This window comes from Ovis aries, chromosome 13 (genome assembly GCF_016772045.2).
Source record: "Ovis aries strain OAR_USU_Benz2616 breed Rambouillet chromosome 13, ARS-UI_Ramb_v3.0, whole genome shotgun sequence".
NCBI classification, from domain to species: domain Eukaryota; kingdom Metazoa; phylum Chordata; class Mammalia; order Artiodactyla; family Bovidae; genus Ovis; species Ovis aries.
Genome location: NC_056066.1, coordinates 51,616,801 through 51,643,805, shown reverse-complemented (window position 1 = coordinate 51,643,805; position 27,005 = coordinate 51,616,801). Strand labels below are relative to the sequence as shown.

At 41.4% G+C, this 27,005-nt stretch overlaps 1 protein-coding gene across 13 annotated transcripts in view; it reads right to left on the bottom strand.

Annotated features, from left to right (window-relative positions):
• The window catches only part of DNAAF9 (dynein axonemal assembly factor 9), a 180,779-nt gene that overhangs the window by 32,540 nt on the left and 121,234 nt on the right, over nucleotides 1–27,005 (bottom strand). For all 13 annotated transcript variants that reach the window (XR_006055630.2, XM_060397618.1, XM_060397614.1 and 10 more), the window contains 8 exons: nucleotides 22,965–23,068; nucleotides 18,656–18,802; nucleotides 17,366–17,454; nucleotides 16,845–16,946; nucleotides 16,489–16,606; nucleotides 14,727–14,815; nucleotides 12,917–13,075; nucleotides 10,307–10,432 (listed from right to left, as the gene is read on the bottom strand). Coding sequence is in view for 12 of the 13 variants with exons in the window: in XM_060397618.1 (XP_060253601.1) it covers nucleotides 10,307–10,432; nucleotides 12,917–13,075; nucleotides 14,727–14,815; nucleotides 16,489–16,606; nucleotides 16,845–16,946; nucleotides 17,366–17,454; nucleotides 18,656–18,802; nucleotides 22,965–23,068 (934 nt within the window). In the remaining variant the exon portion in view is untranslated. The remainder of the gene's footprint in view (nucleotides 1–10,306; nucleotides 10,433–12,916; nucleotides 13,076–14,726; nucleotides 14,816–16,488; nucleotides 16,607–16,844; nucleotides 16,947–17,365; nucleotides 17,455–18,655; nucleotides 18,803–22,964; nucleotides 23,069–27,005) is intronic.

Here is a 27,005-nt window from a genome sequence, read left to right as displayed (position 1 = left end):
ATACTTAAAAGTTGCAAATAGTGGGTTCATGGTGGCTAAGCAAGCTAAGCACTTGGCCCAAGGTCCTACATGCAGCTAGGAAATGGGAGGGTTTATACAGGGGCCCAGGTTTGTTTAACACCACAAAGCCCCTGTGTTGTCTACCCCTGCAAGTAGATGCTTGCTGAAGTCACCCTCTGAATTGTTGCTTCTCTAGTTGGCAGGTATTAATGCTGTTCAAAACACTTAGGGGAGTTTTTCTCTTGCAATTTCCTTGGTGGTGGCAAATCTTCATCTTTTAATTTGATTTTTGACAATGGTCAGACACACACCATTTGGAACTAAATTTGGTGGATGAGTGAACCACTTGGGTAAGTACAACTTTGGGCTGTGGATCTAGTTCACCTGCCTGATTCCTTCACGGTTTCTAAAGAATTTTATAGAGGAACACCGATGTGCTCTGATTAAGGTTAGGAGCCCCAGAATGAAGGGAGAGAGATCCTCAGTTGAGTCTCCCAAGAATAGAGCTCACTGACTTCACTGCATTCACAGTCCACTGAAGGGTCAGCTGCAGAGCACATGTATTCTTTAAAACAATTATTTAATTTTGGCTGTGCTGGGTCTTCATCGCTACGCACAGGCTTTCTTCAGTTGTGGTGAGTAGGGGCTACTCTCTAGTTGCAGTGTGCTGGCTTCTCATTGCAGTGGCTTCTCTTGTTGCACAGCACGGGCTGTAGGGCACTTGGGCTTCAGTAGCTGCAGTGCTCAGGCTTAGCTGCCCCATAGCATGCGGAATCTTTCCAGACCAGGGATTGAATCCGTGTCCTCTGCATTGGCAGGCAGATTCTTAACCACTGGACGACCAGAAAAATCCACTAATGCATTCTTAGAAAATGTCTGTCTCCATCAAGTAAGTGCCTGTAACTTTATTTTTTAAATTTATTTATAACTTGAGAATAACTGTGTTACAATGTTGTACTGGTTTCTACCATGCATCAACATGAATCAGCCATAGGCATATATATATGACCCCTCCCTCTTGAAACTCCCTCCCACCTCCCACCCCATCCCACCCATCTAGGCTGTCACAGAGCACTGGGTTGAGCTTCCTGTGTCACGCAGCAAATTCTCACTGGCTATCTATTTTACCTATGCTTCAGTGCTACTCTCTCAGTTCGTCTCCCTCTCTCCCTCCCTCACTGTGTCCACAAGTCTGTTCTTCATGTCTTTGTCTCTACTGCTGTCCTACAAACAGGTTCATCAAGACCATTTTTCTAGACTTCCAATATACACGTTAATGTACGACATTTGTCTCTTTCTGACTTACTTCGCTCTGTGTAACAGGCTCTGGGTTCATTCACTTCACTAGGAACTGACTCAAATTCATTCCTTTTTATGGTTGAATAGTATTCCATTGTATATATATGCACCACAACTGCTTTATCCATTCATCTATCAATGGACAGCTAGATTGCTTCCATGACCTGCCTTCTGTAAACAATGCTGCAACGAACACTGGGGTACATGTGTCTTTTAGAATGGCTTTCTCAGGGTATACGCCCAGTAGTGGGATTGCTGGATGACATGGTAGGTTTTATCCCTAGTTTTTAAAAGAAATTTCCAAACTGTTCTCTATTGTGGCTGTGTCCATTTACATTCCCACCAACAGTGTAAGAGGTTCCCTTTTCTCCACATCCTCTTCAGCATTTATTATTTGTAGGTTTTTTGATGATGTTCCTGTGACTTTACAGTATATGCCTTAAAAGCCCTTCTCAGTGTCCTGCTGGCTTTCCCGCAGCAGTGCACAGCAATTCATACCAGTAGCATCTGAGATGAAGCTAAGCAATGCTCCCTCTCAATGCATCTTATCCAGTCACAGGTTGGAAGCTCATGTTTTAAACCTCTAACAGGTTAGAGGGTCATTAAGCTACTCACTTTAAAGAGCTGCAAAGAAAATACTCAGAACACACAAACTTGCACATTTATGCAACTTCTCATTGAGATATCAATGTTTTTAACAATTCTTGTAAAATTATGTGACTTTTTCTTATAGTACCCCATATCATGATTGACTATGTACATGCTATGGATGTGGCATTCGGGAAATTATTTAACTTTTCTAAGCATCAGCTTCCTCACGGTAAAACATGGTAATGATGCTCACCTTAAATGCCTCCCAAAATATTTAAAGGGATTTTGAGGACTGAAAGAGGTAAAGCATCACACTGTCTAAAAAACAGCAGAAAACAAATCACAGCTCAATTCCTTTCCTTCTATACATATCATCCTCCTTCCTACACTGTAGTATGTTTTTTTCCTCCTCTTTCTTTTGCATTACAAGGCAGATACTTAACTGGACCACTAGGAAAGCCCCTAAACTGTAAAGCCCCTAAACTGACTGAAGACAGACAGTAACAAGTATTGGTGAAGACATGGAGAATTGGGAACCCTCATATATCGCTGGTGAGGATGCAAATGGTGTAATGGCTTTGGATAACAGTTTGCAGTTCCTCCGAAAGTTAAATAGTTACTATATGAACCAGCAATTCTACCCAAGAGAACAGAAAACATATGACCATATTAAAACTTAAACATAAACATTCAGAGCAGTATATTTATGATAGCCAAAAAAGATATAAAAAACTCTAATGTCCATCAACTGATGAGTGGATAAAGAAGATGTGATATATCCATACAATAGAGTACTTGTCCATAAAAAGGAATGAAACACTGACACGTGCCACAGCATGGATGAGCCTTGAAAGAAGCCAGGCACAAAAGGCAACATATACGAAAATATCCAGAATAAGCATATCCATTGAAACAGAGAGTAGACTAGTTGCCAGGGATTGGGAAAAAAAAGAAATGGGGAGTGACTGAAAGGGACATTTTAAAACAGTGAATTTTATGGTATGTGTATTAAATTTCAATAAAGCTGTATATTAAAAGAAGCAATATACATGATACTATAAAATATCAAATGTTTTACACATCATCCAACATCTGCCCCCAAGGAACTAACCACTTCCCAGAAGAAACCACTATTCACAGTTTGGGATGTATTGTTCCAGATATTTTCTATGTTTAGTCAAATAGACATTTAAAGAATACATATTGTTTTGCTGATTTCCTTTTCTCACTTCACAAAGTATTATGGGCATTTTCCATATCGGCACATAAAAATCTACCTAATTTTTAAAAATGCCTGCATAGTATTCCATTACACATGCTCATTCGCTAAGCTGTGTCTGAATTTTTGTGACCCCATGGGCTATACCCCACCAGGCTCCTCTGGCCATGGGATTTTCCAGGCAAGAATACTGAAGTGGGTTGCCATTTCTTTCTCCAGGGGATCTTCCCAACCCAGGGATCAAATTTGCATCTCTTATGTCTCCTGCACTGGTAGGCAGATTCTTTATCACTGTGCCACCTGCTTCCATTATAAGAATATCCTCAAATTGAATCAGTCACTTACTAATGAGTATTTGGGTTGTTTCCATTTGATATTAATGTTATTGTCTTGAACACTGTAGAGCACATCTCTTGTATTTCAGACTGCCCATATGACTGACTGACTGATACCTTCTAAACACTTTTCCCAGACTTGGACTGAGGAAGCCTGTCCTTCAAGTAAATGGCAGAAAACTGCTTTTCTGGCCTTTCCTGCCATCTGGTACAAGCATATGACTTAAGTTTTACCAAAGAGACTCCAAGTGGCAAAGAACACAGTAAATGAGGGGATGTATGGGAAGCAGAGGAGAAGGCAATGGCACCCCACTCTAGCACTCTTGCCTAGAAAACCCCATGGATGGAGGAGCCTGGTGGGCTGCAGTCCATGGGGTCGCTAGGAGTTGGACACGACTGAGCGACTTCACTTTCACGCATTGGAGAAGGAAATGGCAACCCACTCCAGTGTTCTTGCCTGGAGAATCCTAGGGACGGGGGAGCCTGGTGGGCTGCTCAGTCGGACACGACTGAGTGACTTGGCAGCAGCAGCAGCAGCATGGGAAGCAGACTCCATTTTCTGGTGGAAGAAGTGACTGACATAGCCTCAGATAGTCCGAGGGGGATCTCACTGGGGCAGCGCTACAGGAAGTTTGAGTGTTCCACCTGGATGCCTCATCAATACCGTCTGACCCTCCTAGAGGCTTTTCTAGCTATACTGTCCATTAGTAAATTTCTCCCCAACTAAACATGCTGGAGTAGGCTCTAAAAATTCTGCCTGAATTCCTCAGACCTGTGTCCTGGACTGTAGTCCTCAGTTAAGTCCCTGAATAAAATTTAAATTCACAACTTTAAAAATATATATAAATAAAAAATAAAAATTCTGCCTGAAACAAATATCCCTAAACATATGTATCTTTGCACATTTCTAAAAATATGACTATATAATAAAATTCTAGCAATGGAATGGCCATATTTGACTCCAAAGAGATTAAATCATTTTACATTCCTATCAACAGTATGGGGGGAAAAAAAAGTATATGAATGTACCTATTTTCCTACACAAGCTGCAGCATAATAAATCACCCCAAAACTAAGTGGCTTAAATAATGATGATTTATTATTTCTCATGGTTCTATAGGTTGAATGGGTATAGTTTAGCCGGGGGTGATGACTCTTTAAGATGGTCTCACTCACAGGCCCAACAGTGGTCTTGGTCTAGACGGTAGGAATGGATGGCTGGGGCTCTCTATCCACATTGTCTTTTACCCTCCAGCAGCCTCTTCATTTGGTGGTTCTTAACTCCCAGAAGCAAGAGAGGGCAAGCCCCAAAGTGTAAAATGCTTTTCAAGCCTTGGCTTGTTTCATGCTTCTTGAGGACCCACTGGCCAAAGCCAAGTCACAATGCCTGAGCCAAAATTCAAAGGGTGAAAAGTAGATTCAACTTAAGTCCTGATGGGAAGGGCTGCTTTTGCTATGGCCAGAATTTTAATCTACCACAGTTGGCCTTAAAAGGATTTCTTTTCTTTTTTTTTTTTCCGGCCATGACATGTGGGCTATGGGATTTTAGTTCCCCGACCAGGGATTGAACCCAGGCCATGGGTTTGGTACTTTCACTGCCTGTTTCACTCTGTATAACAGGCTCTAGGTTCATCCACCTCACTAGAAGTGACTCAAATCCATTCCTTTTTATGGGTGAGTAATATTCCATTGTATATATGTACCACAACTTCTTTATTCATTCATCTGTTGATGGACATCTAGGTTTCTTGGACTGTCAGGGAATTCCTGGACTTTTTTTCTTTTTACAAACGTATGGGCTTAACACTGGTCACTTAATCTTTTTACTACTTCTGTCATTTAATAATACTTTAATAAATACATATATGTATTGTGTATCCATTAGGATGTTCTGTTATATTTATTTTCTGAATGTGCTAAGTCCTTGTGGCTTTTTGTGGACTTTCTTTAGCTGCGGTGAGTGGGGGTTACACTCTGCTGTGGTGCATGGCTTCTCACTGATGTGGCTTCTCATCGAGGAGCCTTCTCTTTTGGAACATGGGCTCCAAGGCATACAAGCTTCAGTAGTTGCAGCATGAAAGCTCAGCGGTTGCTGCTCATGGGCTCTGGAGTGCAGGTTCAGTAGTTGTGGCACACAGGATTAGTTACTCTGTGGCATGCGGAATCTCCAGACCAAGGATTGAACCAGTCTCCTCTGCATTGGCAGGTGGATTCTTATCCCCTGCGCCACCAAGGAAGTCCATGTTATATTTACTTTAATAGTTGTACCTTTTAAGTTTTGTATCAGAAATTAAAGAAAGGTACCAACCATTTAAAAAATTTTACAATTAGAGTGTTCTATGTTTTTCTATATGATTACCTTTTTCAATTCATTTTAGACTTTCTTAAGTAAATGTGTTACTGCTTTTTAAATTTTTAATTGGAGGATAAATGCTTTACAATTTCTGCCATATGACAATTGTGAATCAGCCGTAAGTATACATATTTCCCCTTCCTCTTGTCTCTTGAACCTCCTTCCCACCCTAATTCTTTTCTTAATGGAATGAGATTAATGTTATTTAATAACATTCTAGTCTTTTTTTGGGGGCCACATCACAGGGCATGCAGGACCCTAGTTCCCCAACCAGGGATTGAATCAGTGACTTCTGATTCGATGTGCAATGAGTTTTTTTAAATTTATGTTTTGGCTGTGCCGGGTCTTTGTTGCTGTGCGGGTTTTCCCTAGTTGCAATGAGCAGGCTTCTCTTGCTATGGAGTACAGGCTCTAGAGCACACTGCCTTCAGTAGCTGCAGCATGTGGGCTCAGTGGTTGTGACTCACTGGCTCCAGAGCACAGGCTTAGTTGCCCTGTGGCATATGAGATCTTCCTGGATCAGGGATTGAACCAGTGTCTACAGCACTGGCAAGTGGATTCTTTACCACTGAGCCACGGGGAAGTCCCTGATTCTTTCTATTTAACAGTTTTATTGAGATATAATCTGCACAGCACAAAATCCACTCATTTAAAGTGTATGATTCAATGATTTTTTTCTTTTTAGTAAATTTACAGAGCTGTGCAAACACTGCCACAATTTCATTTTAGAAACATTTTCATTATTATAGGAAGATCCTGCCTTCGCATTTCCCCACACCTTTAACATCTCTTCCTTGAACTCTTCCCACACAACTCTATTAGTTTCTCTTCTTAACTTTTTCTTGATGGTGTAGAACAGTACTTGTCTAGTTCTTTGCTTATTACTATCTTTTCCTACCTTTCTATGTTAGTATCTCTGATAGAGTCCAGTCCCATGTTAGATAGACCTCTTTCTGCTTTACTCATCTTTAACTAAAAACTTGAGAAAAAGAAGAGGCATGGATGGTAGAAAAAGTGGCATATAAGAGTCCGCATAGTATTCTAAAGTACAATGGTGATGCTCAGAATTCACTACAATAACCTACCTTAAGGCAGAAGAAAAAATAGCTTTTTTTTTTTTTTTTTTTTTAATGAGAAAGCAGAACCTAGAGAAAGCAGAGCTAATGAGTAGGGAGAATGGTAAAGACATTTCTTAGGATCACTTAAGATAATTAGGATAGTAACTTTTAATGTAATTTCTATGAGAAGTGTAAAGATATCAACTTGGGATTCAAATAAGAAGGAAGCTTTTTTAGATGAAGATCTAAGGATAGATCAATCAGTTGCCAGGAGATGATAATAATATATGGACTAATCAGAAAAACCTCATGATAACATATCTTGGATACATTCTTAGAAATATTCTACTAAAGGCTACAGAGAAAGGAAACTTTGCAGCCTCTGTCCTTGGAATTCTACAGGCAAGAATACTGGAGTGGGTAGCCAGTTCCTTCTCATTCTCCTCTAGGGGATCTTCACCCAGGGACTGAACCCGTGTCTCCCACAGTGCAGGTAGCTTCTTTACCATTTGAGCCACCAGGGAAGCCCCAAACAACTCTGTGATATGTGTGCTGTGCTTAGTCACTCAGTCATGTCCGACTCTGTGACCCCATGGATTGCAGCCTGCCAGGCTCCTCTGTCCATGGGGATTCTCCAGACAAGAACACTGGAGTGGGTTTCCATGCCCTCCTCTAGGGGATCTTCCCAACCCAGGGATCGAACCCAGGTCTCCCACATTGCAGGCGGATTTTATACCGACTGAGCCATGAGGGAAGCTCCAAAATACTGGAGTGGGTAGCCTATCCCTTCCCCAGGGGTTCTTCTTGACCCAGGAATTGAACTGGAGTCTCCTGCATTGCAGGATTCTTCACCCTCTGACCTACCGGGGAGGCCTCCAAACAGCTCTACAAAGGGAAAATGTAATGTCTGAAACTTCTCAGTGGGGACTTCTCTGATGATGAAATAAATAATTCTAGATACCACTGAGGCAGTATAAACTATAAAACCCACTCAGAAAGCATTTTGGGAATGTGAATATAGAGTAATAAAATTGATCATCAGTTCAGTTCAGTTGTTCAGTCGTGTCCGACTCTTTGTGACCCCATAAACTGCAGCATACCAGGCCTCCCTGTCCATCACCAACTCCTGGAGTCCACCCAAACCCATGTCCATTGAGTCGGTGATGCCAGCCAACCATCTCATCCTCTGTCGTCCCCTTCTCCTCCTGCCCTCAATCTTTCCCAGCATCAGGGTCTTTTCAAATGAGTCAGCTCTTCGCATACAACTGAATAATAATATATCTTTGATAAATCTATTCTAAGGAAATTGTCTGAAATTTAAGAAATTTATATAAAGATGTTCCTATAGCGCATTATTTATGATAGTGAGAAGTTGGAGACATCCTATGTGACTAACAGAGGAGAGTGGATTAAGACAATTATAGCCATACACACACAAAATGATTACATAACCAATCAAAATGTAATTACCACTGTAATATAGCAACATATATATGGTCCTATCACTTCATGGCAGATAGATGGGAAACAGTGGAAACCGTGGCAGACTTTATTTTTCTGGGCTCCAAAATCACTGCAGATGGTCACTGCAGCCATGAAATTAAAAGACGCTTACTCCTTGGAAGGAAAGTTATGACCAACCTAGATAGCATATTCAAAAGCAGAGACATTACTTTGCCAACAAAGGTCCATCTAGTGAAGGCTATAGTTTTTCCAGTGGTCATGTATGGATGTGAGAGTTGGACTATAAAGAAAGCTGAGTGCCGAAGAATTGACGCTTTTGAACTGTGGTGTTGGAGAAGACTCTTGAGAGTCCCTTGGACTACAAGGAGATCCAACCAGTCCATCCTAAAGGAGATCAGTCCTGGGTGTTCTTTGGAAGGAATGATGCTGAAGCTGAAACTCCAGTACTTTGGCCACCTGATGCGAAGAGCTGACTCATTGGAAAAGACCCTGATGCTGGGAAAGATTGAGAGCAGGAGAAGGGGACGACGGAGGATGAGATGGTTGGATGGCATACCAACTCAATGGACGTGGGTTTGGGTAGACTCCGGGAGTTGGGGATGGACAGGGAGGGCTGGCGTGCTGCGGTTCATGGGGTCGCAAAGAGTCAGACATGACTGAGCGACTGAACTGACTGACTGATATATGTTCACTTACATATTTATATGTTAACCTAAGAAAGATATAAAGCTTATGTATATCACAACTGTTAAAAGTATGCATATAAAAGATAAAAAAGGAATTCACAAAAATTATAATAATATTACATTGAGTTAGTGAGATTATGGGTGAATTACTACCCAATTTTCTTTGTTGTTGTCATTATTATTTCCAAAGCAGGAAAAAAAAGTTCATTTGTTAGTAGTGAGAATGAATGTCATTAACTGAGGTAAGATGCTTTAAGATGGCTTAACCACATGAAAAAGTATCTGTGAGGTACTACAAGTGCCTTATTACAGAAAGCCCCTTCCCTGCAGTAAAGAAAAAAAGAAAAGCCTGCCATGGGTATTCTTCTTTTCTGGGAGAATTTATTTCAAGTCCCACTATCCTAGAAGGGTGACTTTTTAGTGCATAAAGAAAAGTGGTGAGAAGATGCCAGTCCATACGGAGAGTAAAAAAGCTGGCTTGAAACTCAAGATTCAAAAAACTAAGATCAAGGCATATAGTTCCACCACTTCATGGCAAATAGATGGGGAAAAAGTGGAAGCAGTGACATATTTTATTTTCTTGGACTCCAAAATCACTGCAGATAGCAATTCTAATTATGAAATTAAAAGATGCTTGCTCCTTGCAAGGTAAGTTATAACAAACCTAGACAGTATATTAAAAAGAAGATGTCACTTTGCCAACCAAGGTCTGTATGATAAAAATTATAGTTTTCCCAGTAGTCATGTAGGGATGGGAGAGCTGGAATATAAGGAAGGCTGAATGCCAGAGTTTATGTTTTCAAATTGTGGTGCTGGAGAAGACCCTTGAGAATCTGTGGACTGCAAGGAGATCAAACCAGTCAATTCTATAGGAAATCAGCCCTGAATACTCATTGGAAGGACTGATGCTGAAGCTGAAGCTCTTAATATTCTGGCTACCTGATATGAAGAGCTGACTCACTGGAAAAGACCCTGATGCTGGGAAAGACTGAAGGGAAAAGGAGAAGGGGGCAGGAGAGGAAGAGATGGTTAGATAGCAACACTGATTCAATGGACATGAATTTGAGTAAACAGGAGACCCTGGAGGACAGAAGAGCCTGACATGCTGCAGTCCACAGGGTTGCAAAGAGTCGGACATGACTTAGCAACTAAAAAACAGAAACACCACCAGGGTAAACTGATGCATTCCAAAATACAAACACATAAAAATGTGTCACCTATTGGTAGGTGGGAGGTAAATAGCTTTCTGTACATTTAAACACACCACATCCTTTGGGCTGGACGTGGTCCTAAGTATGTACCTGTGCTCCATGTAGCAGCTCAGCGGCTCCACGCACGTTGTGATGGCACCAATGGTGAAAGAGGACTTGACATTTGAGTCTGGATGGGTCTGCAGAGCCTGGACAACATCAATAACATCTGTGTAGCTAGGGGGAAAAAAGGGAGTAGTTAGTTTACTGAATTGGAGCTTCAGAGTGGGAGAAGAGGGGAATGCCTGCTGAGTGGCTGAGTAGAGCAAGGGTAGAAGGAAACCTAAGAGAAGAGTGCAACAGGCCTCCTTGGGGTCAAGTCACCTCATGATTTAGAGACCCTGCAGTTTACAGAGTTTCTGTACTTCCAAGTTCCATTAGTCCTAACTGTGCAAGAGTGAGTGGAAGAAAGAACTCTACTGCCCACCCACTTCAGAGAAGCCTGCAGGTGACCCTGGGGCTCTGAGGCAGGACTTGGTATTTTCTAATCAAGCTAAGAGCTCCTGCATTGGTCTGTTTTCTTTAATAACTCTTTCATTTCAGGGAGTACAGTGATCCAGCTGCTAAGTCTGTACCTGGCCACTTTGGCTGAACTGCCCAAACTGCATGATGAATGCAAAAACCTAACTCTCCATGTTGCCTCTTTCTTATCAGTATTTTCTTTATTTAAAAACAAAGAAACCCCAGCAGGACTTTAACTTTCTTTCTTCTGATACAACAGATATTCCATACAAGTGTCTTTTGGGCTCTATTTTACATTTGTAATTTAAGCCTGCAATTTTGCCTCATTTTACATTAACTCAACTTTTATTTTTGAGAGATACTTTGTCTTAGATGTAGATAATTTAAAGAATGATTTTTACAATATTCTAGAGTATAAACTAACACAGTCCCTCAAATTCCTTAAAATTAACTTTTTAAGACTCAGATTTTTACAGTTCTACTTATTTGTGTATGTATTCAGTTCCATACAATTCTGTCACCTGTGCAGGCTCCTCTACCACAGTAAAGATACTGAACAGTTTCACACCACAAAGCTCCCTCCATGTTGCCCTTTTATAACCATACCCACCTCCCCGCCTGGCCTCCATTCCCATCCCCAGTTCCTGGCAGCCACTAATCTGTCCACCATTTCTAAAATTTTATCATTTAAAAATACATTAATTCAACTTTTAAAACAACAACCTAATACTCCACTTGGTGTCAAAGCTCAACATCACTGCTCACCTGCAGCAGTAAGTAGAATGGGACCAGGCCACTGCAGGGGCAAGAGAAAACCCTGCCCGACTGCATAGAATTCTATAAATCAAAATAAAGGCCATATTCAAGAAATAAAATTCTCAACTTGGAAGCCTCTGGGGCATCCCCTTACCTCAATACTGGGCTTAAAGGTCCAGCTCCAAGGAGCTGGACACGCTACACTGAGTCTGCCATGTGCTCCCTGCTGAGCCTCAAGGGAATGGGCCCTATCTGTAAGAACACTGTCATAGAGGGCAACACAGCAGGAAATCCATCTGACGTTCCTAGTGTACTAGGGCAGTGACTGGGCAACTGCTGGTTCTGAGAGTACAAGTGGGCTGGCCATACACTGTCACTGAAGTCCAGAGCAGCCAGGACAGCTGGCACTTATGCAGACTTGTACAGTCAGAGACGGGGAGTCAACAATACTCTCTAAAGTAGCAGAAGATGGAAATGACCTCAGCTATACAATGTCAAGGTGCCAAATTTGTCTCCAAGTCCATACCCCCACTGACGTTCACCTCTGGAAGGGTGGCAGGAGCTGACGAAACTGGGCCAACCTTTTTTTTTTGATTATTAGAGATGATGGAAAACAAGTGGTTTCTAGTTTTCTTGCTCTGTGGCTTCCACAACCTAAGCCCACAAGTAGGGTCAACAGAAGGGAAGCCCAAAGCAGATGTAAGAACAAGGTCTAGATGGCCTGGCAGGGGACGCATTCCCGTTTCCCTCCTGCAGTACCACTGGCCTGGCTTTCCTCCAATTCTTACCATCACATCCAAGAGACCAAACAGGGCTTTGGAACTGTGCCTATTCTTTACTGGAAACAATTAGCCAGTTGCAAATACTAATTATTAGGAGCACAAAACAAAACACCACAGCACAGCACAAAAGCACTTTGTGAGAACTGCCAAAAAGCTTCTTTATTACCAACTATAATGACAGCAGTGAAGAGCACAGCCCATGTTTTCCTGATCTGACATGTTCTCCTGTGGGCCCAGGGGACGATGCGCCTGCTTCCTCCTTCCTAGCCACTTTGTGGATGGGGCTTGAGACTAGGGTGTGGGGACTGTCTGCAACTCCACAGGAGGAGGACTGAAAAAGCTGAAGCTTGCATGCTTCGGTGGCAAAGGAAAAGGCTTAGGGACCACCAGTGTTAGAAGAATTATCAAAGAATCTTGCCAGAAAACCTCCTTCCCAATTCTCTGCCTTTTGAGGATATGTGATGTTGAGGCTGAACTTGAAACTTGGGTGCGATCTTCACCAGTCACTCTGGGCCAAAGGATGGCCACAGGGGTTCCTGTTTGCTAAAGACACTTCTCGTGCATATGTGGAGTTCATTCTGTGCCCCAAGTCAACCACACATGCAATAATGGCAAGGTCACCACACTACCCCACTATTCCCAAAACACTTCCAGGGCTCACCCTTGTAATACCACCAGTAGTCTGGTCTTCTTGCGGACATAGGCTGACTGGCGGGCAGAGCGGTTCTGTTGGGCCTCCAGGGCACTGGAAAGGTATCTCTGGAAGTGGGCAGCATGAAAACATTCGGAGCTGTCCATGACTTGACGGTATACCATCCACCTGGAAATGGCAAGTATAATCTCAGCACGAGGACCTGACCCATAGGTTCTGCCAGTGGATTCACGTGTGACTAGTACTCCACAGACTTGGTCCTGTGAACCCACACAGAAGAAAGCAATACTACCAGAAACAGGTAGAGGGCACTGGCTGGGTGTGGAGCCATGTATCCTGAAATCACTTCTATTGGAGCTTTTGGCATGAAATGCTCTGTCACAGGGAGAAAGGTCAGTTAAGCACATGACCAACAGATTTCAGAGTTGAGAAAGACTCCTGAACAGGCAGTCAGTTTCTGAAGAGCCATTCAGAAAAATGGTTTCAGTCCACTTTGCAGTAAAATTCTTGCTAAGAATAAGGAATGAGGGGGTGGGGGAAGAGTTTCCTGGTGCCCTAGTGGTTAGGATTTGGTACTGTCACTGTAGTCGCCCAGGTTCAATCCCTGGTTGGGAACTGAGGTCCCACAAACTGTATGGCACAGCCAAAAATTAAAAAGAATAATGGGTGAGGTGAAGCATTCAGATTGTTTACAGAACATAAGCAATGGGAATGAGGAAGGAACTAGTTAGCTACTGAGTACTTATGAAGGAGGTCTAATATTTCCCCATTCTCTCTCCAAAACTCATCTTCCCAACCCCCACAATCTCCCATTCTGAAGTCCCAAACTCCTAGGTGATTTTAGTCTTCTCAATTCTTCTATATGGTCTCCTGCAGGCTGCCTTACTTTGAGGAAGATTGACTAGATATTAAAAGCCTGGTTCAGTCAGCAAGGTTTGTTTAGCAATCTGTCAGCCAAATGGAAGACATGGGTGAATGACTTCTCCAATTTTACCTAAACCAGTGTCCCAGTTCCACCTAAACTCATGCAGTCCCTCTGTGGCCATGGAAAGATCACATCTACCAGCTCTCAAGTTCTAACCAATCTGGTCACAATTCCCAGGCCTTTGCCCATGCTGGTCTTGCTGGTACAGGTCTCTTGCCCAGATATCCAGAGGTTCATCCCTATATACTGTCAGGCCTCTGCTCAAATGTCACCTTTTTAGTGAGGTCTTCCCTGAGTGAGTGAATAAAGTGAAGTCGCTCAGTCATGTCTGACTCTCTGTGATCTCATGGACTGTAGCCTGCCAGGCTCCTCCATCCATGGGATTTTTCCAGGCAAGAATACTGGAGTGGGTTGCCAGTTCCTTCTCCAGGGGAACACCCCAACCCAGGGATCAAACCCAGGTCTCCAACACTGCTGGCAGACTCTTTACTGTCTGAGCCACTTTCCTGAGTATCCAGTTAAAACTGCAATCAGTCCCCCAGCTCAGCTCTCCTATAGCCTTCTCAGCTTTATTTTCTCCACAGCATTTTTCACTAGCTAATGTACTATTTTCCTTAACTGGTTAACTGTCTATCTTCCAAAACTAGAATACAAGCTCTATGAAGGCAGAGATACCACCTGTTTTCTAGTCTGTTTTGTACATTTGTCCCCTACACTTAGAACAGTGTCTGGCATATAGAAAGTACTCAGTATAAATGTGTTAAACAAATGGATGGATGATCACTGTGCCAATATCAATTACACCAAAGGTCAGTGCATGCTGAAGGTTTCCCAGTGCATAGGCAGCAGGCATAGAACCCCTTTCCCCAAAGCAAAGGCAGCAGCCATACTAACCTGCCGTATTCCTTATGCAGAGTGACCAGAAAAGCACAGAGTTCACTAGCGTGACAGCCTGGGAGACCAGTTACAATGCTGATAATTACCTACATGAAAGAAAAGCCATGTGGGTTTGTGATTCAACTGGGAGGCAGCATTGTGTAACAGGTTAAGAGAACTGACTTCTTAAGCCAGGTTCTGTGGGTTTAAACCTCAGCACCAGCACTCACTAACTATGTGACCTTGGGTTCACTACAGAACTGACCTTGCAGGGTGGCTGTGATGATTAACTGAGTTAATATATATAAACAAGGTGCTTGGAACAGTGTCTGGCACACAGCAAACATCATATACAATGTAGTGTTACCATGATAATTTCCATGGAGCAGGTTGTGACTAGATCAGTTAAAAGTATAATGGAAAATACTGGGCGGAAAGGAGGTCTGGGACAAAAATGCCATAGGCTAAATTGGTGTGGTAAACTCAGTGAAAGAGGTGAGAGGCCTGTGCCTTCCAAGCCACATGGCCTGACCTATAGAAACAAACTGGGTGGAAAAAGCACTTCTCAGTCTTGATGGGGAAAAGAGTCAGATTGAACTTTCTTAACCTTGGCACATGACTACATGAAAACAGGGCTGTCTGTAGGGAGACATTTCAACTCAAGAAATCTACTGACGAAAGGTGTCAAGCAGAAGAGGAAGGGAACCATGTACTTGCTGAAGGGTAACAGTGTCAGTGACACAGCGTGGCAAGGGCTCCTTTACATGTGTTTTACTTCACAATACACAAGACTCACTGGGATAGGCCTGGACTTAAATTCAGCTTGGTGGCACTCACCACTTGAACTAGTCACATCAGCACAGAGATGGCTATGGATCCCTCTTCTTTTGTGGGAAATAGTTCTCCCACCTCCCCTCTGACCAGACCCTTAGTCCGATTCCCTTTCTGCATCTGTGGACAGTTCTCCATGTAACTGACTTTCTGTTTATCTTCTCATCCAGATTTTCTCATCTTGGTTCCCATTTCTCGGCATCCAGGCCTCAGCCTCTCAAATCCCAGCAAACATGCTCACAGCCAGACACCTTCTTACTTTAAGGCCAGTTCTATAGCACTTTGTTAATATAAAATACATATATTAAAAAAATTTTAAATATAACATTTTTACTTTTACTCCTGCTTAAGGGAAAAAATGAGGCTTCTAACTACTTAATGCTTCTCTTTCCTTTTGCAGCCAAGTGTCTTCTAGATTTGCATGGAAATAAATGCCCTCTTTGAGCATATTATGACATATAGTTCCAAAGAAATGGTGGGGGGTCAAGAGGAGAGAAGTGTGAAGCAGAAGCGGATTAAAATCTACTCTTGTGAAGACAGTGTTTATAAACTGTCACGTTATCCTGGTGATGCTAGCAAGGTCTTAATAAGGCCCTTCCCCTTACTAAGCACAGTGTGCCAGATAAGACCCTGTAACCAGAAAGAGCTGACAGCATGAGAGTACTAAGAAAGAGTTTGGAAGGCCTAGAGAAGCAAGAGGAGGGCACAGAAATATGGCAGGGCTTCATCACTGCCATGGGGCTCAGGTGGCATTAACGAAGATGCCAGTACACTATCAGTGTATAGAGGGGGTTTCATGTGTATCATTACATCAGTATTCAAGGAGGTGGAGAGTCTTATAAAAGGGACTCTGCCTGAGCTCCTTTTTTTAAATGACACTGAATATTAAGGGTAGGTTATCAGGATTATCTTCCCATAAATTCTCAGCTTTTTTGGTGAGCTGCTATACCTTGTCATTTTCTACTCTGTGAATAGGGTTGATTTCAGCTTGCTGCAGTAGGACAGGGAGATGGGTCCTCACCACAGGTTCCTGACTAATGCTGCTGACAGCAAAATGCTGGAGAAACCTAGAAAAACAAAGACAGTGCTATTATGTTACCATCGCCAGCCTTTTCTGAATGTGCCCATTCACATGAGAAACTTATTCAATAGCTGAACAGAGACCTTAGTGAATATCTCTAGTGAATATAATTGTGTATGTTGTTTTCATAATTATCCTTAAGAAGCTATAAAGAAAATGGAGCTTAGAAAGCACCAACACTGAGAGTTATGATGTATTAAAAGAAACAGAAAAACAGAGCTCACCCGTTCAGCTCTGGGAGTTTAGCTGACAGTAGCTTTAGAGGACTCTGTTTCTCCCCAGCAGAATGGCTCAGGACACTGAAGAGCTTCTGTGCCCTGGAGTGTCTGGAATATCAAAGGTTCACAGATTAGAATTTCATCTCCCAACAGCACACATACTTTACATAACTCGTTCTCATATTTTTAAACCAAAGTCCTGTGACAGAGTCAACACTTTGAAAAGAAGTATCTCACTGACCTAAGCAAAATTCGGCGTTAATACAGGATGACTGGTTTGCCTACATAGAAAGCTTAGCCTGAAGCCTTTGTAGTACTACAGTTTTCTGATTCTTGGTGGATTTCATCTGTCTTGACTTCTGTTCCCTAAGAGCACTGACTACCTGCAAACTGGCAGCACTGAAATGACTCTGTTGGCCCTTTCAGAAGCCAGGACTTCTGTGTTACATAATGCAAGTCATCCTGCAGAGACAGCAGACACACACAGCCTAGGGAAGCTAACATAAACACTGAAGGCAGCCACTTACAATCTCTTTTGTTCCACAGATAATCCATCTTCCTGGATCACTTTTAAAGACAGCCCTGAGTTAGTCTGCTGTTGCCAGGGGGAGAAGACCTAAACAAAACAGAATTAGAGCAAAGAACACTTTAAACCCAACAACAGGATATGGAACCCACATGGGGATTTGATGGCTGCTGAAAATCTAGACTGTCAGTACAGAGAAAAACCATCATAACAAACAAGTTTGTTTCAAAAATAGAGGCCTGAAGCAATTCTGTTCTGTATTTTTACAAACTAGAATTTCTTTCTGAGTTCCCCTCCCAGGGATTCTGCTCCTTAAGAGAACAGGAAACACAGAGGAGGGTATCACGTAATACTGTTCTGGCAGCAGGGGCACGTTCTTCCCTGGTGACAGGGCCAGACAGGAGCAGTTCAAGCAACTCTTGCCTAGAGGCAGAGGAATGGCTGAAGAGAATCTCTAGGTTCCTAGACTGAAAAGACAAGTACAAGGAGGTAACAGGATCAGCTGGCAGTAAGACGGAGACACAGACTGGCCCTAAAAGCCACTCTGGAGCCAAGGCTGGTTCTTGCCTCTTCCATGTTCTGTGTATCTGTCCTGAGGGAGGGACTAGCCTCTCAAAAACTGCTGAGTCACACCTTTCCAAGCATTTCCACCAGAATGAGACTGACCATTTGTATGACTCTGGTTACTGCTTGGTCTCTAAGCAAGCTGTGCAGTTCTTGGTGAGCTCCCTCACTCATACAAGTCTGTGCTGACAACCTATAGTGTGCAGCCTGCCAGGGGGAACCACTCACAAGGGCAGGGCCTATGAACCATGGAGAAGGACATTTTGGGGTGGGGCAGGAAGCTCTGGAGGAGGGCATGGTAACCCATTTCAGTATTCTTGCCTGGAGAATCCCCACAGACAGAGGAACCTGATGGGCTACAGCCCACGGGGTAGCGAAGAGTCAGACATGGCTGAGCGACTAATCACAGCACAGCACAGCAAGTTCTGATCCAGTAGGTAGGGCCCAACAACTCAATAAAGTAGCTAACAGGGAAATAAGTCTAATTAGCGAAAAAGATTTTTCTCAGAAGCTAAAAAACCTTCTGTTCAGTTTCTTTAGGCTCTCATCTTTTAATGGCAAGAGCACTATTCCAGGACCCAAAGAGATTAGAAGCAGCCATACTCAGAGCAGCCCTTCCCAACTCTCCCTCTCGTTACCTCAGTGTTAGCCCTAAGACACTGCCATACCAATTAAACTACTAGAAAAAAGGGTAGTAATTGTTTTGCTGAATAATGATTGATGTTACCTCTGAGTAAAATGTTTGGTATATCTTGGATTTGGGGAAAAGGACAATCATCAGAAAATTGCTTGATCCATGGAAATGAACTGGAAGATGGGGAAGCAATGAACTTTTGAAGTCTATCAGAAGGGCAGCAACAATACTGGTGGAATCCTGAAGAGAAAGAGGGGGAACATCACTGAGAAAAGCCATTTTGCATGAATTTAGCCCTTACATCTAATGTCAGAACACATATGGTGAATGTCAGTTCAATTATTTTCACATTATGTGGTTCACTGGGATTCAATTACAGAAGTTCCTGCCAACACCCAGTTTTAGGAGATATGGGAAGTACACAATCTTTTCTCCTGAACTGATAATATTATCTCTCTTTCTAGGGTATTAGTCCCTTATCAGACAAATGATTTGCAAGTATTTTCTCCCATTCTGTGAGTTGCTTTTCACATTCTTGATAGTGACTTTTGATGCGGAGAAGTTTTAAACTGGACTTAATAAAGTCCAATTTATATATATTTTTCTTTTGTTGTCTATGCTTTCGGTATCAAATCCAAGAAACTGTTGCTTAATCCTGCCTGGAAAATTCCATGGACAGAGGAGTCTGGCAGGCTATAGTCCATAGGTTTGCAGAGAGTCAGACACAATTGAAGCAACTTAGCACACAGGCATGCATTCTGTTTTCCCAGCACTGTTTAAAAGATTGTCTTTTTTAACTGAATGATCTTGGCATCTTTGTTGAAAACCTTTGACCATATATGCAAGACTTTCTTTGGGGGCTCTCTTTCTTTGGGCTCTCTCTATTCCACTGGTCTATACATCTGATCTTATGCCAATACCACAGGCTTTATGGCACTTAGGCTTCAGTAGTTGGAGTGAGAGGGCTCAGTAATTGCAATTTCCGGGCTCTAGAGGACAGGCTCAATAGTTGTGGTCCAGGATTAGCTGCTCCAAGGCATGTGGGATCTTCCTGGACCAGGGACTGAACCCATGTCTCCCTCACTGGCAAGTGGATTCTTTACCACTGAACCACGAGGGAAGTCCTCAACTTTCTTCTTTTAAAGACTGCTTTGACTATTTGGGCGTGGGGTTTTCCCTGAGATTCCATAAGAATTTTAGGATGGAATTTTTCATTTCCTCAAAAAATGCCATTGAGATTTCAATAGAAATCTATAGGTTGCTTTGGGTAGTACTGTTATTTTAATAATATTAAGTTTTCCAATCCAGGAACATGGAATTTCTTACCATTTACTTAGGTTTTCTTTAATTTCTTTCAGCAATGCATTGTGGGTTTTGGTGTTTAAATCTTTCAATTCCTCAGTTAAACTTATTGAAATTGTTTTCTTAAGAACCTTTTCAGATTATTCACAGTGGGGTATGGAAATGCAATCTTTTTTTAAACTGTTTATTTTCTATTCTGAAATGTTGGTAAATTTATTAATTCTAACAGTTTGTGTATGTAGTCGGAATTTCTACATATAAAGCATGTCATCCATGAAGAGAGCTAATTTTACTCCTTTTCTTGCCAATTAAATGCCTCATCTCTTTTTCTTGCCTAACTTGTTCTCACTAGGACTTCCAATACCATGTTGAATAGACATGGCAAAAACAAGTATTTTTGTCTTGTTTCTGATATTAGGGGAAAGAGTTTTTTTAATATTTAAGTTTTTGTAATGAAAATCAAACTCATTAAATAAAAATTTGAGAAAAATATAAAAATAAAATACAGAAAAAAGGTTTAAAATATTAATTCAAAGTCCCATTACTCAATTTCAACTACAGCTAACATTTTGTACTTTTCCTTCTAGTCTTCTGTTCCTGTTCATTCACTGACTCCCTTTTTTATGACTGGGAAGTCATACTTACTTTTACAGCTCCAAATCTTGCTTTTAAAACTTAATTTACCATTAGTATCTACCATGTTGTTGTAAACTATCTGTCAGCATTTTCAAAGACTGCATTCTAATCCCTTCTTAGCCCACCACTATGACTGGACATTCCATATTATCAATTCCACTTCACCTTCTGTCTACTGTACCTTTTATCTACTCTTTACTAACTTACTGTTATACACGGTAGTGTAAGGCTGTATCTGTTGTGCTTCCACATATCTGTTAACTAACCTCAGGTTCTCTGAACACCCATGATTTGGCACTCAGTACTTTCATGTTGATAAAGACAGAGCTTGTCATAGAAGTAAAATATTAACTCATTTTAAAAAATCACTAAAAACCATTTTCCTGGTTTGTGCTTTTGCTTTGAATATTTTGTAGAGATTTAAATTATTAGTCTGAAAAACTTTATGCTCTTATCTATACAATGGAATACTACTCATCAATAAAGCAATAAAAAGGAAAAACTATTGATACACACAACACTGATGAACCTTAAAAACCATGCTGAGTCAAAAATGCTAGACTCAAAAGGGTTCAGAATGTATGATGTCCACTTATTTAACATTTTAGAAAATGCAAACTAATCTACAATGACAGAAAGCTAGTAAGTGGTTGCCTGAAGCCAGAAGTCGGGGAGAAATATGTCTACAAAAAGTTATTAGAAGACTTCTGGGAGGGTTGGGCCTGACAAAAATCTTTCTCTTGACTGTGCTGGTGGTTTCATGAGTATATACATCTGTCAAAACTTTAAATGGATACAGTTAATTGTATATTTTATTTAATCTAACATATCTAAAATATTATTTTAAATATAATCAATATAAGAGTATTAGATGTTTTACATGCTTTTTTAACATATAGTCGATGTACAATACTATATAAATTTCAGGTGTACAACATAGTGATTCACAATTTTTAAAGGTTATAATTCGTTTATAATTATTATAAAAATAATGGCTCTATTTCCTGCATTGTACACTAAGTCCTTGTAGCTAGTTAATTGCATTTAAAATCTACTTCAATAAACTATCAGCAAAAACTGAAAAAATCAAATCTGACAAACTTTTTCTTTAGAATTTCTTGAGTCATTTCTAAGCTTAAGATTAGGAAGTCTTCCTGTCCCTAAATATTTAATAAATATTCCTTTTTATATTCTTAACTGGACTTATTGTGGTGACCATTTAATAATATACATGTCTAAGAGAGTAGATCTTAAAAGTTATCAGAATCTGAAAAAGAATGGATATATGCAGTATACAACTGAATCATTTTGCTATACACCTGAAACTACTGCAAACTGTAAATCAACTATACACCAAATAAATATTAAATTTTAAGAAGCTCTCACCATAAGAAAATAATTCATAGCTATAGTCTACTTATGAAATTTTAAAGTATTTTACTTTTCTCAAAAGTTCATTTTGACTTTTGATATGAGTTAAAACCCAGCCCCCACCCCAAAATGAAGTAATTTATTATTCCAGCACTTAAGATTCATCCTTTCTTTCCTGATGTTGGAAGACTCTTTAACCTAATATTAAAGCTTTCACCTAACAAAACCATCTAATCTGTCTGGATGGTCTGCCTACATTTTTGAACAGCCTTTAAGGAAGCAAGTTCTATGTGGAAGAAAGAACTCTTTCTAACTTGCTAACAGAATTTATTTTCAGAACTATTTGACCAAACCACTTCACCTGGTCTCTTTCCCGGCTCCCAAACAAGCTGGTTTTGAGGCTGAGACCCTGCAGGGTGGAGAGCCTGCCCTTTGCTCTGGTGTCGTACTACGATGAGCCGTGCCCTGGCCAGACAGTACAGGCTAGAGGAAAACTCACAGCTACCCACATCCCCACAAGGGAAGGGGGACTTGTTGTTGCAGACTGCAGAATTAAAGGATGGTTCTGGGAGTGGAACTTTCATAGAGCTGGAGGTTAATTCTGAGTATAAGAGGGGGTAGAACTAAGTCTTCAAGGAGAAATTAGTTATTTCTCTTCTTTTCAGGCTTGCTTGTAATTCTTTCTCATGTTAACGAGTGAGTGAAACCCCAACAATGTCACAGGAAGCTGTTTCTTTCCAGTTCTTAAGTGGGTGAGTCTTTATGTCTCTGGGTCGGAGGCTACCTGTGAAGGGTTACTGGAGGCCACCTTCAGCTGGTCTTCTTCAGGATAAGTTAACTGGGCATGGGTAGCTGCTGGCCCTCTTGACCAAGAAGTCATTTATACTTAACTCCTTTACAAAGCGGCAGAGCTGATGAGGCTGACAAGAGCTTCTCTCTCCATGACTTCCCTGCCTGCTTGCCTGCCTCAAGGGCAGTGCTGGTTCCTAACCCACTGACTTGCAGTGATAGAGGGACAGGGAGTTATTTGATTTTCCCCTCAGAAGTGCGAGTATCTTTCTAAACATCAAAACTTGGATTGTAAAACACCTACCCCATCATAGAACAAAATGGAATTCATGTGGTCCTTGGAAATGATGATATTTCCGTGATGACGATCAGAAAACAGAAGGCCGTTAGAGAAGAAATGTACTTTTCCTGGAAGGAAAAGAGAGCTGGTCAGAGCTCTGAGGGCTGGATTCTAGTGGCCAGTATCACAGTGTTCTTCCTGCAGGTCCTAGGGCAAGCCAGAGTGGTAACTAGAGATCTTCTGCAGTGCTTAAGTTAAACAATCTTGAGCTTCTGGTTCAAGATGGTGGAGTAGAAGGACGTGTGCTCACCTCCTCAGTGAGAGCACCAAAATTGCAACTAGCTGTTGAACAGCCATCAACAGGAGGACGCTGGAACCCACCAAAAAAGATACCCCACATCCGAAGACAAAGAAGCCCAGCAAGATGGTAGGAGGGGTGCAATCATGACAAAATCAAATCCCATACCTGCCAGGTTGGTGACTCACAGTCTGGAGAACAATAATACCAAAGAAGTTCTTGTACTATTGTGAAGGTTCTAAACCTCATGTCAGGCTTCCCAGCCTAGGGATCTGAAAAAGGGACCAGGAATCCCCAGGGAATCTGGCCTTCAGGGCCAGAAGGATTTGATTACAGGCCTTCCACAGGACTGGGGGAACAGACCCCTCAGTTGCAGAGGGCACAAACAAAATTTTGCACGCACCAAGACCCAGAGGAGAGGAGCAGTGACCCCATAGGAGACTGAAGCAAAACTATCTGCTAGTGTTGGAGGGCCTCTTGTGGAAGCGTGGGTCACCAGGGGCTTGCCACAGGGACAGGCGGACTGGAAGGTCCCCCTTGGTGTAAACCCCCTTGGGGTTCACCATTAACCCTACCATAGAGGCTGTAGACCTCAGGGCTGTGTTGCCTCAGCCCAAACAACTGAGGTTCAGATAACTGGATTAAAGCTTTACTGGGCAAGGCCCTGCCCACCAGAGCAAGACAGTTTTTCTCATCACCAGTCTCTACCATCAAGAAGCTTACATAAGACTCAACCTCATCCATCAGAGGGCAGACAGAAGAAGCAAGAAGAAGCACTGTCTCATAGCAGCTAAAACAAAAACATATTACAGAAAATTAATCAAGATGAAAAAACAGAAAGTTATGTCCCAGATGAAGGGACAAGATAAAATCCCAGAAAAACAACGAAATGAAGTGGAGATAGGCAACCTTCCAGAAAAAAAATTCAGAAAAATGATAGTGAAGGTGATCCAGGGTCTTGGGAAAAGAATGGAGGCATAGATTGAGAAGATGCAAGAAATGTTTACCAAAGACCTAGAAGAACTAAAGAACAAACAGAGATGAATAATATGCTAGATGGAGTCAATAATGGATAAATGACCTGGAGGACAGAATGGTGGAAATCACTGCTACAAACAGAATACAGAAAAAAGAATGCAAAGAAATGAAGACAGCCTAAGAGAACTCTGGGACAACATTAAACACACCAACATTCGCATTATAGAGGTCCTAGAAGGAGAAGAGAGAGAGAAAGAACCTGAGAAAGTATCTGCAGAGATAATAGCTGAAAACTTCCCAAACATGGGAAAGGAAACAGTCAACCAAGTCCAGGAAGCACAGAGAGTCCCAGGAAGGATAAACCCAAGTAGGAATACAATGAGACACACAATAGTCAAAATGACAGAAACTGAAGACAGAGATGATATATTAAAAGCAACAAGGGAAAGATAACAAATTACAAGGGAACTCCCATCAGGCTATTAGCTGATTTCTCAACAGACACTCTACAAGCCAAAAGGGAATGGCATGACATTTTTAAAGTGATGAAAGGGGAGAACCTACAACCAAGAATATTCCACCCAACAAGACTCTCCTTCAGATTTGATGGAGAGAAATCAAAAGCTTTCCAGACGAGCAAAAATTAAGAGAATTCAGCACCACCAAACCAGCTTTCCAACAAATGCTACAGAAACTTCTTTAGGCAGGAAACACAACAGAAGGAAAAGACCTACAGAAAATAAACCCAAAACAATTAAGAAAACGGTAATAGAACCATGAATGTGAAGTCGTGAAGTCGCTTAGTTGTGTCTGACTCTTTGCAACCCTACAGACTGTAGCCTACTAGGCTCCTCCGTCCGTGGGATTTTCCAGACAAGAGTACTGGAGTGGGTTGCCATTTCCTTCTCCAGAGAATCTTCCTGACCCAGGGATCGAACCCGGGTCTCCCGCATTGTAGGCAGACGCTTTACCGTCTGAGCCACCGTGAAATGGCCGTGAAATAGAACCATACATATCTATAATTACCTTAAATGTAAGTGTATTAAATGTACCAACCAAAAGACAGAGACTGGCTGGCTGGCTGAAAAAGTGAAACATATGCACTTACACTTACCACATCACTCTGCTTGACCCCCCAAACTGTATATAATTACTTCATATTGTTAAGTTAATCATGTTCCCATTATGGCTTGCAATTATAATTATCTTTTATTTTTTGTCTGGCTATTGATTGTGAAAACTGATAAATGTCTTTTACTGTTGTGATTATATAACTATTACTCATTTAATACCATTGTATCATGATTGATCAATGGAAAAATAATAGAACTCTGTGTCACCAAAACTAGGATCTAACAGAAAAACCTGTAATCACTTTTTAAAATCCAGATGCATATTAGAATCATCCTGAAATATTTTGAAAAATAAAATTGCTCTGGTATTTTTTTTCTCTCCAGAGCTCCAAATATGATTCTAATGAGCAGTCATGTTTAAAAACAACTGGATGGCATGATGATCTTTTACTTTTATCTAGTTTGTTTCACTTTTTCTATTCATATTCAGTGCTTCCGTTTCATTATTATTTTCTCCAACTTCTCCATCTTTTTTTTTATGTTCTTTCTCAAGCCTTTGAGAAAAGTATAGTAGAAAAGTATATATATAAATATGTATAATTATTTTAGAAAACTGATGAGTTTTTGCCTAACTAAAAAAATTTTGACATTTTGATTCCACTTGTTTGAGTTAGTATGAATAGAATGCTAGATTTCTAATTAAAAAATAGATGTGCAACAAGCAATAAAGGTTTACTGTACAGCATACGGAACCATAGTCAATATCTTGTAATAACCTATGACGGGAAATAATTTCAAAAACAATCTATGTGTATTTGTATAACTAAATTACCTTGCTGCACACCTGAAACAGTATAAGTCATATATATTTCAATAATATATATATTAAAAAAATAAAAACAATCTTTATGCTGAGCCTTCTGCTCTGAGAAAGCCATGTATCCTCCGAGGGCCTGAGAGAGAAATGAAGCATCAGATATAGTCTTTGCATAAGAATCAGAAAAAACAAGTGAATAAGCTATCAGCTGATGAAGCGAAGCAAAATTCACATTCACATATGGGTGTCTTCCAGGAAAGTACACTAAAAAAGACTTTGAGTATGTCTGCTCCATTACTAAGTTTACAGATGCTCCTTTCTTCTATTTTGGCAGAAGCTGGCTCAGCTCTGAAGAGACCACATCTCTCACTTAAGGCCCAAGAAAGAGCACTGTGGCCTCAGCTGTTGGGGACTGGTGAAGGGTGCTGAAAGGCCCCTTGCTAGCACAGGAACATGTGCGTTAGGCAATAAGAGTGTTCTACAGACACTGGAGGCTGATGTTCTGTAATTCCCAAAAACAAGATGGGTAGAATACAGACACTGAGTGTGGGTTTCTTATGACAAGGATTCAGATTTAAGGAGGGCTGCTTGCTTCCTAGGCAGCCAAGGTTACAAAGCAGCTCAATATAGGCCCTACTGAGTAGATCATAGAAATAATGGACAACTAAGGTAATAAGGATTAAGGCTGGGCCTGGGCTTGCTTTGGAGACCCAAATGAGACAACCAGGGCACCCATAAGACCACGAGGTGAAGTTGTTCTCTGGAACTGGTCCAAGCTGGATCCTTCTTGTTCCTGTAATAGCCTTTCTTTTCATGCTTTCACAGGCAGAGAAGAGATAGTGTTTCTTAGAGCTCAAGGCAAGGCTAAGGGAATAGCACCAGTATCTTATTGCTAAGGC